Here is a 13,484-nt window from a genome sequence, read left to right as displayed (position 1 = left end):
TTTTTAGGTGACAGTTGATATGGATATGTCTTATTTTGAAGGCTTGAGAAATGGAAGAAAACCAAATCCTTTTACCCTTTGTACTCGCTCTCATACTGGTACCTCAGCTTCAGCTCCAATTGCAGCAGCTATCTGTGCTCTTGCTTTAGAAGCAAAGTAAATAAATTTACCATTTTTATAATACTAAAATTTTGTGTGTACTTAAGAAACTTTAAATATAAGATTTTAAGTAGTCTTGAATAAATACATTTATAATATATTAAAATTAATTATTGGCAAAAAAATTTTTTTAGTCGTTTTCTATCTTGGCGAGACATGCAACATTTAGTAGTATTAACTTCTCGTCCAGAACCTTTATTACAAGAAACTGGCTGGCAGACAAATGGTGTTGGAAATAAAGGTAAAATTATAAAATTAAGTTATATATATAATGTCATTATAAAATATTATTTTATAAAGTAATTTAAATTTTTTATTTTTATTTAGTGAGTCATAAATTTGGCTATGGTTTAATGGATGCTACTGCCATGGTGAAATTAGCAAAACAGTGGACACCAGTTGGAAAGCAACATATCTGTAATACTCCTGTTGATAATACTGAAAGGTTATTTTAGTTTTAGTTGTTTGTATCTACTTGCTTGAATAAGTTATTTCAGTATTTTTTTACTTATGTTCAAGTTTTATATACAATTAAAAAATATTTTATTATATCAGAAATATTTTCTTTATATTCATTAATTCATTGAAGAACACTGAATGTATTTGAAAGTATAACATTCTTCCACTTATATCAAGAACTATTATGTTTCTAAAATTTTGTTAACTAGTGGATCAGCATCTGAATAAAATTTACTAATTCCTTCGTTGAAATGAGCAATCCTACAAACTCCATATTAATAGTTATTTTGTACAAGCATATTTTACTAATACAGTACTTAAAAGCAATCATCTAAGACATCTAAAAACAAATATTGCCTTAAAGTGAAACTGTCTTTTACCATTTGCCACTGCACAAAAACCTGAGAACATATTTACATAATCATTGTGTGCAATAACATTGTATCTAAAAATTGATGCAAAAATATTTTATCTATTTATTTATTTAGTTTTAACCCTTCCCCCTGTGGATGCTAAGAAGTTCTTTTTTAACAAGACCATTATGGGTTTGACCAGGTCCACATTGAGACAGCCTGGTGGTAAAGGACAGGACCCAGTATATCTGGATGGACCATTCCCTGAAAAATTTCTGGAGTTTTTCAACCTGTCTGGATTTGATCTCAGGTCTCCAAGCACTGGGTTGCCATCCAAATTGCTTGGCTATCTGGCCATCCAAACAAAAGTAAAAATAATAAGAGGGTTTTTGTGCTTTTTTTTTATTTAAGTGTAATGCAAATACCAAAAATAATAAACATGGATATAATTGGAAAGCATTGTATTGGTAAAGTGACATAAAGCAATAATTATGGAATATACTACATTTGTTCAAATAATTTGTCACCACATAGAATGCATAATATATTTAAAAATTGCCAATTTATTAAAATGAAATTTTAACTTAGTGCATATAATAGATTTTTCTCTAAAAATATATAAAATGGAAAAAGCATAGATTAAAGATAATCTTTATGCTAAAACTATATTCTAATGGTAAAAGAATAGATGTTATTATTATTAATTTAATTGTTTTTAGTTTGTTATTAGATGTATATAGGTATCATGAAATTCTTAGAGATTATATATAACATTAAATTAGTATAATACAAAAGAAAACATAAATTTTTACAGTATGTGTATTACAGAAACACTCTTAATACTTCCCAGTTCATAGCCCTCAGCTTTTACTGAGGGCTATGAATAACTCTGCAAAGGGGAAAGTTTTTAAATATATATCAATTCAAAATTTAATTTTTTTTTGTTTAAAGACAGTTATGTCTTCTGTTTACTATTTAAGACATCTTCAACAAAGAAAAGACAAATATTCCTATAAAATTTATTTTACAAGAAATCTTGTAAAATTCACATTGGAGACACTATTAATTAATGTTTGTTTAAATAAATATGAAATTTTATAGTTTCTTTTAAATCTCTGAATGTTATAAATTTAATTTTTTTTGAAGTAATAGTACTAGTTTGTAAGTTTAATTTAGAGAATTTATAAATGTAGTTATTTAATTTCAGAGTTATTCCAAATTCTTCAGGAGAAGAACTTAAAGTTAGTTTATATACAAAGGCATGTGCTGGAAGACCTAATGCTGTGCGCTACTTAGAACATGTTCAAGTTTTAATTTCTCTTTATTATAAACCACGTGGAAATCTTCATATAAGATTAATATCACCTTCTGGAACATCATCTAGTGTACTTTTACCAAGACCAAGAGATACTGAAGATGGTTCTCTTAATAATTGGCCCTTATTATCTGTGCATTTTTGGGGTGAACCTGCTGAAGGAAAATGGACCCTTATCATAAATACGGAATCACATAGATCACGTTCCTACGGTAGAAAAAAATATTTTATCCAAAATTATTTTTAAAGGTTTGATTATACAAAAATATTTAATTCATATTTAATTTTAAAATTATTAGGTCCAGGAAAATTACAGAAATGGTCTCTTATTTTGTATGGAACTGAAACTCCACCACCTATTCACTTGTTGAGAAGTAACCACCCTTATCGTTTTAATCCTCTTATAAGAGAGACATCAGAAAATAGCAAGGTAAGCTTTCATACATATTAAAATTTTAGAATCTAATGAGTTTTTTATTGTAATTATATTTGAATTGTAGTAAGACTTGAATACATTTGCTTTATTTAGACAAAAAACTATATTCTGGAATTAAGCTTCATTTGCTATAACTACATTTTTAGTATAATTGTAATTATTATAATTATTGTGTGCACATGTGGATTGCATTGAACATGCTTAATTCGTATGTTTTAAATTCTTTAAAACATGTTTATCATCTAATACAAAATGACTTACATAGCTCCAGGCAATGGAATGTATCAAGTATAAGAGAGATATTTCTTGGATATGTTTTGGCTGGAGAAACATCTGAAACACTTTAATATGAGAATCTCTTTATCATTTTTTGCTTATTTTTGAAAATCTTTCATTAATTATGTAAAAATATGACCTAATATTCTTTCAGGGTTTGTTCAACATATAAAAATTTTTATTTTTAATTAAACTTTTTAATAAATAAATGGTGTGTACATTTATATTTTTCTTTTATTTATTACCATCGTGATTAAACACATGTTGAAAACTTTGTATTTACAATGTGATAATGTCAGTATATATGCATGTATTATATATTATTCATACCATTTATACATGTATGCAGTGGTGATATTCAGCGGGTTCACACAGGTTCGGCCAAACCCGTTGTTAACATTTTCAAAGTTTTCCGAACCTTGTTAAACATATGTAACATTTCTCAATGGTTTGATTCTTTTAAAAATATTAAAATATACGTATTATACTCTGTAACACTACTAAACTAGAGCCTTCCGATGCACTATTTGAGCGAAAAAAAAAATTGTTAAGGAAAAATTTTCTGTTAGCGAACCCTTTGTTAAATATTTCGAATGTCATCACTGCATGTATGTATGTGTACAGTGAGTGTAATTAAACTGATGGTAATTAGAACATTGTGGTGGGGATCTGGTGAATATATTGTGGCAAGACACGATGAATGTCGTACTTTATTTTATGCTTTATTTTATTTAATTTTAGCATTTATAAACATATGTATTGAGATTTATTTTTAATCTGGGTTGCATGAGGATCTATCAAGATCAGTACAAATGTAAAATAACTGTTATCTTTTGTGATTCTCATTACAAATTGTATTAACCAAGATATACATATAATGATAAAACTCGCATTACTTTCACTTATCTTAAACTTAAGAAGACAGTTGTTAGAGTCCAAAGACTTGGAGAGATACTTCTAGTCCCAAAATGGTGGATAGTGTCAGTTTAATATTCGGTGGTATAAAAATGGGAATAGTCAGGCAATCCTTCTTTCTCATCTCAGAGCCTCATACAGCCATCAGAAATGTTACAACCTGGCAATCTTCCTCTTCCTTCTCCTTGTTGAAAGTGTCCTCTGTCATCCTTCTACACTCAAAAAGGAAAGTGTCCTGTATTCTCCTGTCTACTTGTATATACAGTGGTGCCTCGTATAACAGACGCTGCGAACAACGGACTTTCTGTTTGACAGTTATGTGACTCAAGCAACGGACTGGCTGCGAACAACAGACTTTCCATTCAGCAGTTACATGAGGCAAACAACAGTCTTTCTGCGAACAAGTGCGAATGATGTTTCCACTCGTTTGCTGTTGTCAATGACAATCTGCTATTTTTATAATATATTAGTATTATTAGAATATATTATTAGTATATCTGAAGTACAGAGCTCCCGTTGGGATTTGGCTTGCTCTCTTGTTTATTACATACAGTACATCACCTCAGTGCAGGGTATTTACATTTATTCAAGTGTTGTGCAAATCATGGCTTCTAAAAAAACAGAAAGGTGATTTCAATTGAAACAAAGCAAGAAATCATCAGAAGGAGTGAAAGTTGACAAAAACTTCCTTGTCAAATGGGGAGAGGTTCAGGAGTTTACCAACACTCATTATCCAAACAGAGCTGAGGCCAACAGGATCAATGATCTCTACAATGACACCCTTGCCCGTCATTTCCGACAGGTGTTGAAGAAGAGAGAGAAACAGACCACCTTGGACATGTTTTTCAAGAAGCCAGCTGCCAAAAAACAAAGGATGGAACAAGAGGAGTTGACCCTGCAAGCTCCGGTAGCCTCTCCTGAATCTGACTCCGATTAAAAAACAATAAAAAGAGACCTGCTGCAATGTGTAAAAAGTCTGTATCTGTATGAATGTGTAAAGAAGGTGTTCCTCCACCTCCTCCTCACTACATCTGACTACACAGCATAATTGGTGACTGCTCCATTTTCATTTTTTTATGGTACAGTATGGTTATTTTATTTTGTGAAACAAATTATATGTTTTAACATGTATTTCTATGGGAAAATGCGTTTTGTATAACGGACTTTTCACTTAACAGACATGCACTTGGAATGGATTAAGTATGTTATACGAGGCACCACTGTATTCTTTTTCTCCCCTGCTGGATTTATTAGCCTTTTAGGCAGGGACAGATCTAGGTTTTTCGGGGCCTACGGCTTATTGAAGTCCAATATGGCCCTATTTTTTATTAATATAAATAATACTATAAATTATCATTATTATTATATTATTAATACTAGTTATTTTTACTATACGATAAGTACTCATTGTTAATGAAAAAGTATTAAAAATTTATGATGGTAATTCAGTTTTTGTGGGGCCCTTGACACTTGGGGCCCAGGGCTTAAGCCCTATTAGTCCCTATGTAGATCCGCCTCTGCTTCTAGGCAACATAGCATCAAGACAAAAAAGAAAGGCAGAGAAAGTGAAAAGACAAAAGAGGAGAACATTATAGAAATATACAGTGTATAAGCAATTAACTATAAGTATATTTACATATAATTCATGACAGTTGACTGTCACAGTATTTCACAATTGCTATTTTAATAGAAATGTATAAAAGATGATGACTTTTCAATGGTTTTATTTTTATATCAATTGTTATTTTTTATTGTTTAATTAATATGTAATAAAGTTTTAAGTGTAATATCTTAAGATTGATATCTTAAGATATTACACTTAAGATATTTTTCTAATTATTTATTGAGAAAATTAAATTCTAGATTGTTTAGATTCCTAGATTCTTTCTTCTTATAATTAGCAATAAACAATTTATTACTACAGCTCTTTTTGAATTTCATTGTTTGTATGTAACTGCAATAACTGAAACTATTTTATTAGTCTATACAATAATTAGTTTGGATTAGTGGGATTGCACTTTGTTTGTTTTTTGTATATCTGCACAATATTTTCTTAAAGTTTACAATGAATTTGATATAATATAAAATTTGATATATAGATAGTTAAATGAAGATAATAATTAGTATGACAAAAAAGTTGTGCAAAAAACAGTTTGATAAAGCTGGATTTTAAATTTAAATATGGGCTGTTTGGTGGCCAATATAAATGCAAAATATTTTTGTTTAGGAACCATTAGCCTACTGTTTTAGTATGGTGGAAGATGCATTGTCATCTTTATAGATAAAGTCAGAGTCACCAAAGTGTTCCTCTGCTGTTTTTAGCACAAAATTGTCTAAAATTCCAAGTAAACCTGTGCATTCACTGTAGTGTTAACAATTTCCAAATATCCAGGTCCTGCTGCAGTTATGGTACCCCAGACCATAACTCCATTTGGAAATTTTGTTTTTGAAAGAAGGCATTCTGATAGAAACTTTTCATTGGGTTTTCTCCAAACTTTGTTACCATTGTTATCTCCATATGCAATACAAATACATGACTTGTTGGTGAATATAACTTGTTTCCAATTCATCAAATCCCAATTCTAGTAAGCTTTTTTCCTGTGCAGATAGTTTTTTTATGCTTCTCAGTTAGATATGGTTTCTGCTTTGCTTTTCTTGATATGTAGCCATATTCATTTAACCTTCTGAGAGTTGTTTTTCAGATACATCTGTACCAGCTTTTTTCCGTTCAGCATTTATCTCTCTGGATGACTTAAATCTTCCTCCTTTAACAATTTTGATGAGATTTCTGTCTTTTTGTGCCATAGATGCGGGTGCATCCACATCTACATTGATTGGAGACAGTTCCTTGTGCTTTATATTTAGCTATAATTTTATAAATACTGCAATTTGTGTACATTGTATGTGTTTTGTAATTATCTTCTGCTTTTCACCATGCTTGTAATATGAAATTATCAACTATTTCTTTGCACTACTCAATTCTGGTGTTTTTGTCACAGTTTTAGAATGCAAACATTAAGCATGATTACATTAAGCATGATTACAGTTTTGCAGATTCAATTTTGAAGTGTGATATTATGCAATAATAGTGTTACTAAATTAATTTTAATATGGAACATGTCCATCATATTTTAACTTATGTCCATGCTATGTTAGTATTCCATATTTTTGTCTCTACTCTTGTGTGAACCGCCGGGGAGGATGTAGGTCTCCCGATCCGGCAACAGGTCGTTAAACCCTTCTCACTGGTCAGGATGGATAAAATTTTTCCCGTCCCCGCCGTAACAGGATTAAAGGTTTCGGGTCGAGTGGCGGAGGGAGGAGTGCGTCGGTAAGATGACCGGCGATATACGAGTAAAGATGACACCACTTTAACAGGATAACAACGATTTATTAGCTACATAGAGATTACAATAACCAATTTCAAAAGGGAAAATCTGAATCCCTGAACCGCGAAGGACCGAGAGAGAGTTCACAAAAATAAGGTCCATACCTCTTTATGTCTTTGAATATTCTTAAGGAAAAAGGTTGTGATATCCAACGATGTGGTAGAATTAGGATAATAATTCTTCTTCCGGACACAATATCGTATAGGACACAGTATATAAATAGGACACAATATTCTTAGGACACAGTTGTAAAAGTGACGGCGAATGAACGACTCCCCGGAGAAGGGGAAGGAAGGGGTTTTTATAAGTTCGGCGTGGGAGAATGGTCATGTGACCAATTGTTGTGAGGTAAAAGGTATGCAGATGGGTCAGAGTTGTTCCCGGGACCATGCTAACTATAAACTTTAGCGTTGGAATGTGGGATTAGTTTCGAATTGAACGGATGTTTATGTCGAACATAAACGAAAAGTTTTTTTTTTCCCGTTAGGTTCCACTTTAAGTTAAAGGAAAATTTAATTAGATTTTAAGCAAATACAGGACAATTGATCGACAAATAGTCGACAAAAATTCCGGATTTCACACTTGTGTGGTGGTACGCCATGTCTTTGTACATAGGGGTAGATATAAGTTTTATTCTTCCTAAATTCCTTTGTCTTTAACGTCTGTTTCTAGAACTTTCTAACCTATTCTTTTTCTATGGGTGGGGACAACCTTTGTCCAAGGACAAAGGGGATACTAAGAAGCCCTGAGGCCATCAGTAAAAACGAACAGGACACTTTTGGGTCAGCGTCCGAGGTGAACAGACGTAGGAAAGAACAAGCCAAAGTTTGTCGCCTAGTGGGACAAAAGGAGAAGGCTTGGAAGTTGTCTGTGAGCAGACAAATTAGAAGGACACCCAGATTAAGGCTTCAAGAACGCTTTGAATTCTCAAGAAACAGAAACGAGAGGAAGGAAATTGACTCAAGTTCCAATATAGAGAAGATCAGAGACTGCCAAATTTACCTGGGTACCCCCACAAATCTGTCCTTTATACTTGTCTCTTCTCTTCATATCTCTTAATTTCTTCACCCTTCTTCCTTAGTATATAAGTTAGATTAAGGTCATTTAAGTTAGTTGTAATATCTCTCAAACCATAAATTTTCATTGTCGCGAACACGTGTCTCTTGCCTGTGAAAGCATAAAGAATATGTTGGACGGCGTCGAACTTATGTGCGTACTATAGTTTGGGATCAAGCGTGTTTAGTGTAAATGAACCAGGTGTAAGAAGGACCACGTAACCGTAGTAAAATAAAATCCTGTTTAATTTATAGTTACTTCTTTGTCATCCTTTTATTTGTCCTCCACACCACTACACTTGATTAGTAAATGAATCACATTTTCTTTTATAATGCATAAAACTGATTTTATTTTAGCACATATTTATGCAAATATATCATCTCAAAATTTGCAAAAGCAATCAACAAGCAAACATTAAATCTTTTTTAGAACTTGCCTTTGAAATGTTGTGATGCAGGAATTTATAACATTATTCCATACTTTTGATCAGGGATTGTAGTTATATGGCAGCTGTGAAAAGCCAATTTTTAACTATAAATTACGAAAAACTGATTGCATAAAAATTATGAATATAAAATTCATTTCCATCATTTTTTATACTTCTATCAACTGTCCCTTCTTTCTGGTCTGAACCATCTATAATTATGTTATCCAGGTGATCTACAATTTATAAGTGAATCTGTCTACTTCTGGATCTGTCTATCTATCAGGGGACATTATACAATGTAAGAAAGTATATATAGATCTCTTAAAAAACGAACTGATTGATACAAGTTAACCTGACAATGTGTTTTCAGTGGCAATCTGTGAGATGTAGTATATTTTGCAGTCCCTCTAGGTTATATAATGTTTATTTTAATTCTAGCAATTTTCTGTATGTGCTACTATAGATAATATAAAGAAAATTGTTTATTATAATAGATTTATTCTGTTGATAATAGTAGATTGAAAATTAAAATCTCTCATCTGTGACATATATTATTACCATTCAATTCATAATTTCAGTTTTACTTGAAATTATTGATTTCTCTGAAATTGTTTTAAAACATTTATCAGTTTAGTATTACTTCATTTATGTTAAGACATTTTTTAAATGTTTGAATTGTCATTATTTGAATATGTTAAGATTTGTTATATTTATATACTGTTGTTGAAGTATTGTAAATGGCAATAATTAGAAGAATACTACAATTTCAGGTGTTATTAAACTATTTCATTTAACCTATAGTTTTATAAAATATACTTTATATTGTAAATATGCATATATCAATATATATATATATATATAATTGCTTAAGTATTTTTATACATTTTCTAATACAAGTTGTTTAAGTGTTGTTTTTATAATCTTTTCAGAATCCTTGTAAAACTGAAGATGAAAAAAGTGGAAAAAAGTTTTTTGATCCAGAATCTGGGTAAAAATTAATAATCTATATAATAATTCAGAGATTACAAATGATTAGAAATGAATTAGAAATTGATTAGAAATTTGCAATACAGAGTTGTTAAAACTTAAGTTCTTCTACTTAGAGGGTTCTATAGCATGTTCTAAGGCTCCAAATAAAATGAAATTTAAACATCAAATACTTGAAATAATGTGCTCACCGTTTATTGAAAAAAAATAGTACAAAAAATTTCTAATAAATGGCACTTTAGCAAAAGAAATCACTTGAAAAGCTTTACAAATATTCATTATGGCCTCCACTGTTGTCAACAATATTTTTCATTTATAATATGGTATGTTCTAATGCAAAATGCAAGACATCTGCTGGAATGGACAGAACATGACATATAATGCAATCCTTCAGCTGTTCTCTGACAGTGACATCTTTCAAGATACACCTGGCTCTTCAATAAAAAAAAATCCTATAACCATAAGTCATATGAGGTGAGTGAGGTCAGGTGATCAAGGAGGATAGGTTGTATGGAAATAACAGCTGATAATCCATCATCTGTAAAATACTGCCCTAATAAATTTTGAAGACTGGATGATGTGGTGCGATGCACAATCTTGCATGAATATGATTTCTTGAATGTACCTGCATTGTTGAAGCTCTGGTATTACAAAATTCTCCAACTTATCATGATACTGCTGTCCAGTTACAGGAATAGGTATAGGGCCAGTTTGAGTAACCTCTTCAAAATATTATGGCCTACCAATGAACAGAGCCATAAATCTACAGCACACAGTCACCATTGAAGAATGCAATGAGCTGTCTGGAATAATTTGAGGATTTTCTAATGCCAAAATGTAACAGTTATGGGCATCAGTCCAAAGAATGTTCCACGGCCATGGGATAGCAATTGAAATCCTCACATTGAAATGAAGCACAAATTTTACACAAATTTCTACAGATTGCAACTGCAATCTGTAGAAATTTGCTGAAGATTCTCTATCCTGTAAAGATAGTATCACAACATTTGATACTGCACTAGTCTTAAGTGTCATATGGCATGTTCACCTCATGGGCAATGGCTGGTAAACTTACACAACCACATGGAGATTGATTAGACAAATCCATAACAGCCATAGCCATATCTTCAACCCAGGAGGGTCTGCTTGTTTTTGATCTCTACATGGTAGAATGTGAAGATGTCCTGTTATTTCAAATTTATCAATCGTTTTGTGAACAGCATGAGCAAATATTGGTCCATGCCTTATGAGCTTCTGATGCCTGAATTTTCTAAGAGCCACAATTGCATTGTTATTGTTCTGATAGAACAATTTGACCTAACAGTACTTTTTTTGCAACATTAGCATTGCTCATGAAGTGGAGGTAAGCACCAATGCTTTTGACGGGATTACAAAACAAAATGTACCAACTTTATTGTGCTTTGCATGTAGTTTTGAAAGTTATCACATTACTAACATTTTCAGTTCACATCTAGGACCTTCTTCAGACATATCTTGTAAAACAATTCCTTCTGGTGCTGGTGGTGGTGTATTTTTCATTTGGCTTCAATGTATTTGAATTTTGAACATTTTCATTTTATGAATTTTTAAACATGTGCACATGCATCGTTTATTATAGTGCTGGGTCATACATAACTTTCCATGCCTTTGAGATTTGTTTTTTATCTTTAAAATTAATTGAAAGGCCCTAGCAGTCTGCTATAAAAAATCTCCAATTCCTCCAAATTTCTAAGTTGATTTATATGGCAGATTTGTCGTATTAGGGTAGCCTGTTGTAGTCTGATGTAATCCCATTCTCACTGGCATATATAGCTAAGACATTATATGCCAAAAGGAATCATTTTAAAGAAGGTGTTAGACGAGACTGAAAATGTTAGTAACATGATAACTTTCAAAACTACATGCAAAGCACATTAAGGTTGGTATGTTCCATTTATAATTAACACTTTGTTTAGTGGATTGTTTTTATTGAAAGAGCTTACATTCCGATTTCTTTTAGAGAGCTAAGTAGTCAACATTAGACAATTTACATAAAGCTGTTGTTACAGCACCACCTATCATCAAATTTTTGTACTAATTTTCTTTCAATAAATGATGAGAATATTGTTTGAAGTACCTGCTGTTTAAATTTCATTCTATTTGGAGCCTTAGAACATGCTACAGAACCCTCTAAGTTAATTTTTAACAACTCTGTCAAACAAACTCTGTCTAACAAATCCATTATAAGCAATTAATGCATGCTTTATTTTCAAATTTCAAAATAAATAAATTTTTCTTAAAATAATGGAAGTTTTAAGTTAAAATAAAAGTTATTTAAATATATTATATTAAATCCTGCTTGGAGCTATAATGGGTGTACTAATTTATTATTTAGCTTAAAGATAAGCTGTTAGGCAACCATCTCATGTTAATTTATAATTAAATTAAATAATTTGAAAGTTTCTGGAAGAAAAGATCAATCTGAATTGAGACTTGAACCTGTATCTTTCCCGTATCTTTGTAGATATAATTATCAGTTGCAATAACAAGATCTCTATTTAACTTTTGCTTCCAGACCTATAAAAATCAAACCCATATAACAATACTGATTAATATGTAGTTATGTATTTATATTGGAGCTCTCAACTGTCCACTTTTTATGAGGACAATTAGCTTTTTGAGGGCGCTGTTTGTCTGTCTGCTATGTTTAGCATTTGTTTGCTTTTTTCTCCGCTATTTCCAATTATCAATGGGAATATTTGGAACAGTGAAATTGCATTGGTTTTTGAAAAGTAAACATCATCCATTTTATAAAATAAAAGATTAACAAATTTGTTACAGTAATATAATGTAAAAGAATAAACATAAAAATAAAGAATAATAATATAATACAGTAAAATAAATAAAAATTAAAAAAAGTATTTTATGACAGATTATATGCAAGAAATTATAGCAATTTTTAAATATTTCAATTTACGAATTACATTTAATTTTTTTAATAGAAAATGTGTAGAAGAATGTCGTGATGGTAAATTTGAAAATAAAACATATAATATTTGTTCTCCTTGCAACTTTTCATGTTTAAATTGCTTTGGTCCAAATTCTGATAATTGTTTATCTTGTATAAAATCATATTACCTTCAGGAAGATTTCTGTGTGCAAGACTGCTCTGATGGTTATTACAAAGGTATTTATTAGTATTTTGTATTTATAATAGTATTTAGTATTAATAATTATTTCTATAAAATAATTTTATAATTGATTCACCTGATTAGTAAAAACAATTAATAGTTCATTTTTTTCATTAAAATAATTAAATATTTAATAATGACTATTAAACATGTGTAGGTTAATTATAGTAAAATAATTATATTTATGATTGAAATTTTAAAAATAAAAGCAGCAGAGTTAATGCTACAATATCATTCAAATTAAATAGCACTTTTCATTTATAAGTTTAGAGAGTTAAATTTCAAGATCAATTTTTTATTTCTTGTTAGTTGAGTTGGTAATACTGATATGCCAACTGTGACATAGACTACACAATCAAGACTATATTTATTATAAGGGAAAAACATTCTTTTGAATTTGCATGTTTTTAAATTTTTTAAAGTGAAAAAATGATTGACCAAAGACCAAATAAAATTTTCTGATAAATTGAGTAAGACAATAATATATTGAGTCTTCCATATCTAAAACTATCATTATAAAATGGCAGAACAGGTTTCATGAA

General features: G+C 30.6%; 1 protein-coding gene across 1 annotated transcript in view; it reads left to right on the top strand.

The window, feature by feature from the left end:
- LOC111623007 (furin-like protease 2) overlaps positions 1-13,484 on the top strand; it is a 69,878-nt gene that overhangs the window by 36,652 nt on the left and 19,742 nt on the right. Inside the window, exons 7-13 of the mRNA XM_023365486.1 lie at positions 8-156; positions 294-400; positions 487-604; positions 2,179-2,498; positions 2,586-2,716; positions 9,715-9,773; positions 12,754-12,938. Coding sequence (XP_023221254.1) covers positions 8-156; positions 294-400; positions 487-604; positions 2,179-2,498; positions 2,586-2,716; positions 9,715-9,773; positions 12,754-12,938 — 1,069 coding nt within the window. The remainder of the gene's footprint in view (positions 1-7; positions 157-293; positions 401-486; positions 605-2,178; positions 2,499-2,585; positions 2,717-9,714; positions 9,774-12,753; positions 12,939-13,484) is intronic.

Source organism: Centruroides sculpturatus, unplaced genomic scaffold (genome assembly GCF_000671375.1).
Source record: "Centruroides sculpturatus isolate CEXI.00-Female unplaced genomic scaffold, Cexi_2.0 scaffold343, whole genome shotgun sequence".
In the NCBI taxonomy this organism is placed as follows: Eukaryota; Metazoa; Arthropoda; class Arachnida; order Scorpiones; family Buthidae; genus Centruroides; species Centruroides sculpturatus.
This window is presented reverse-complemented; position numbering and strand designations above follow the sequence as displayed.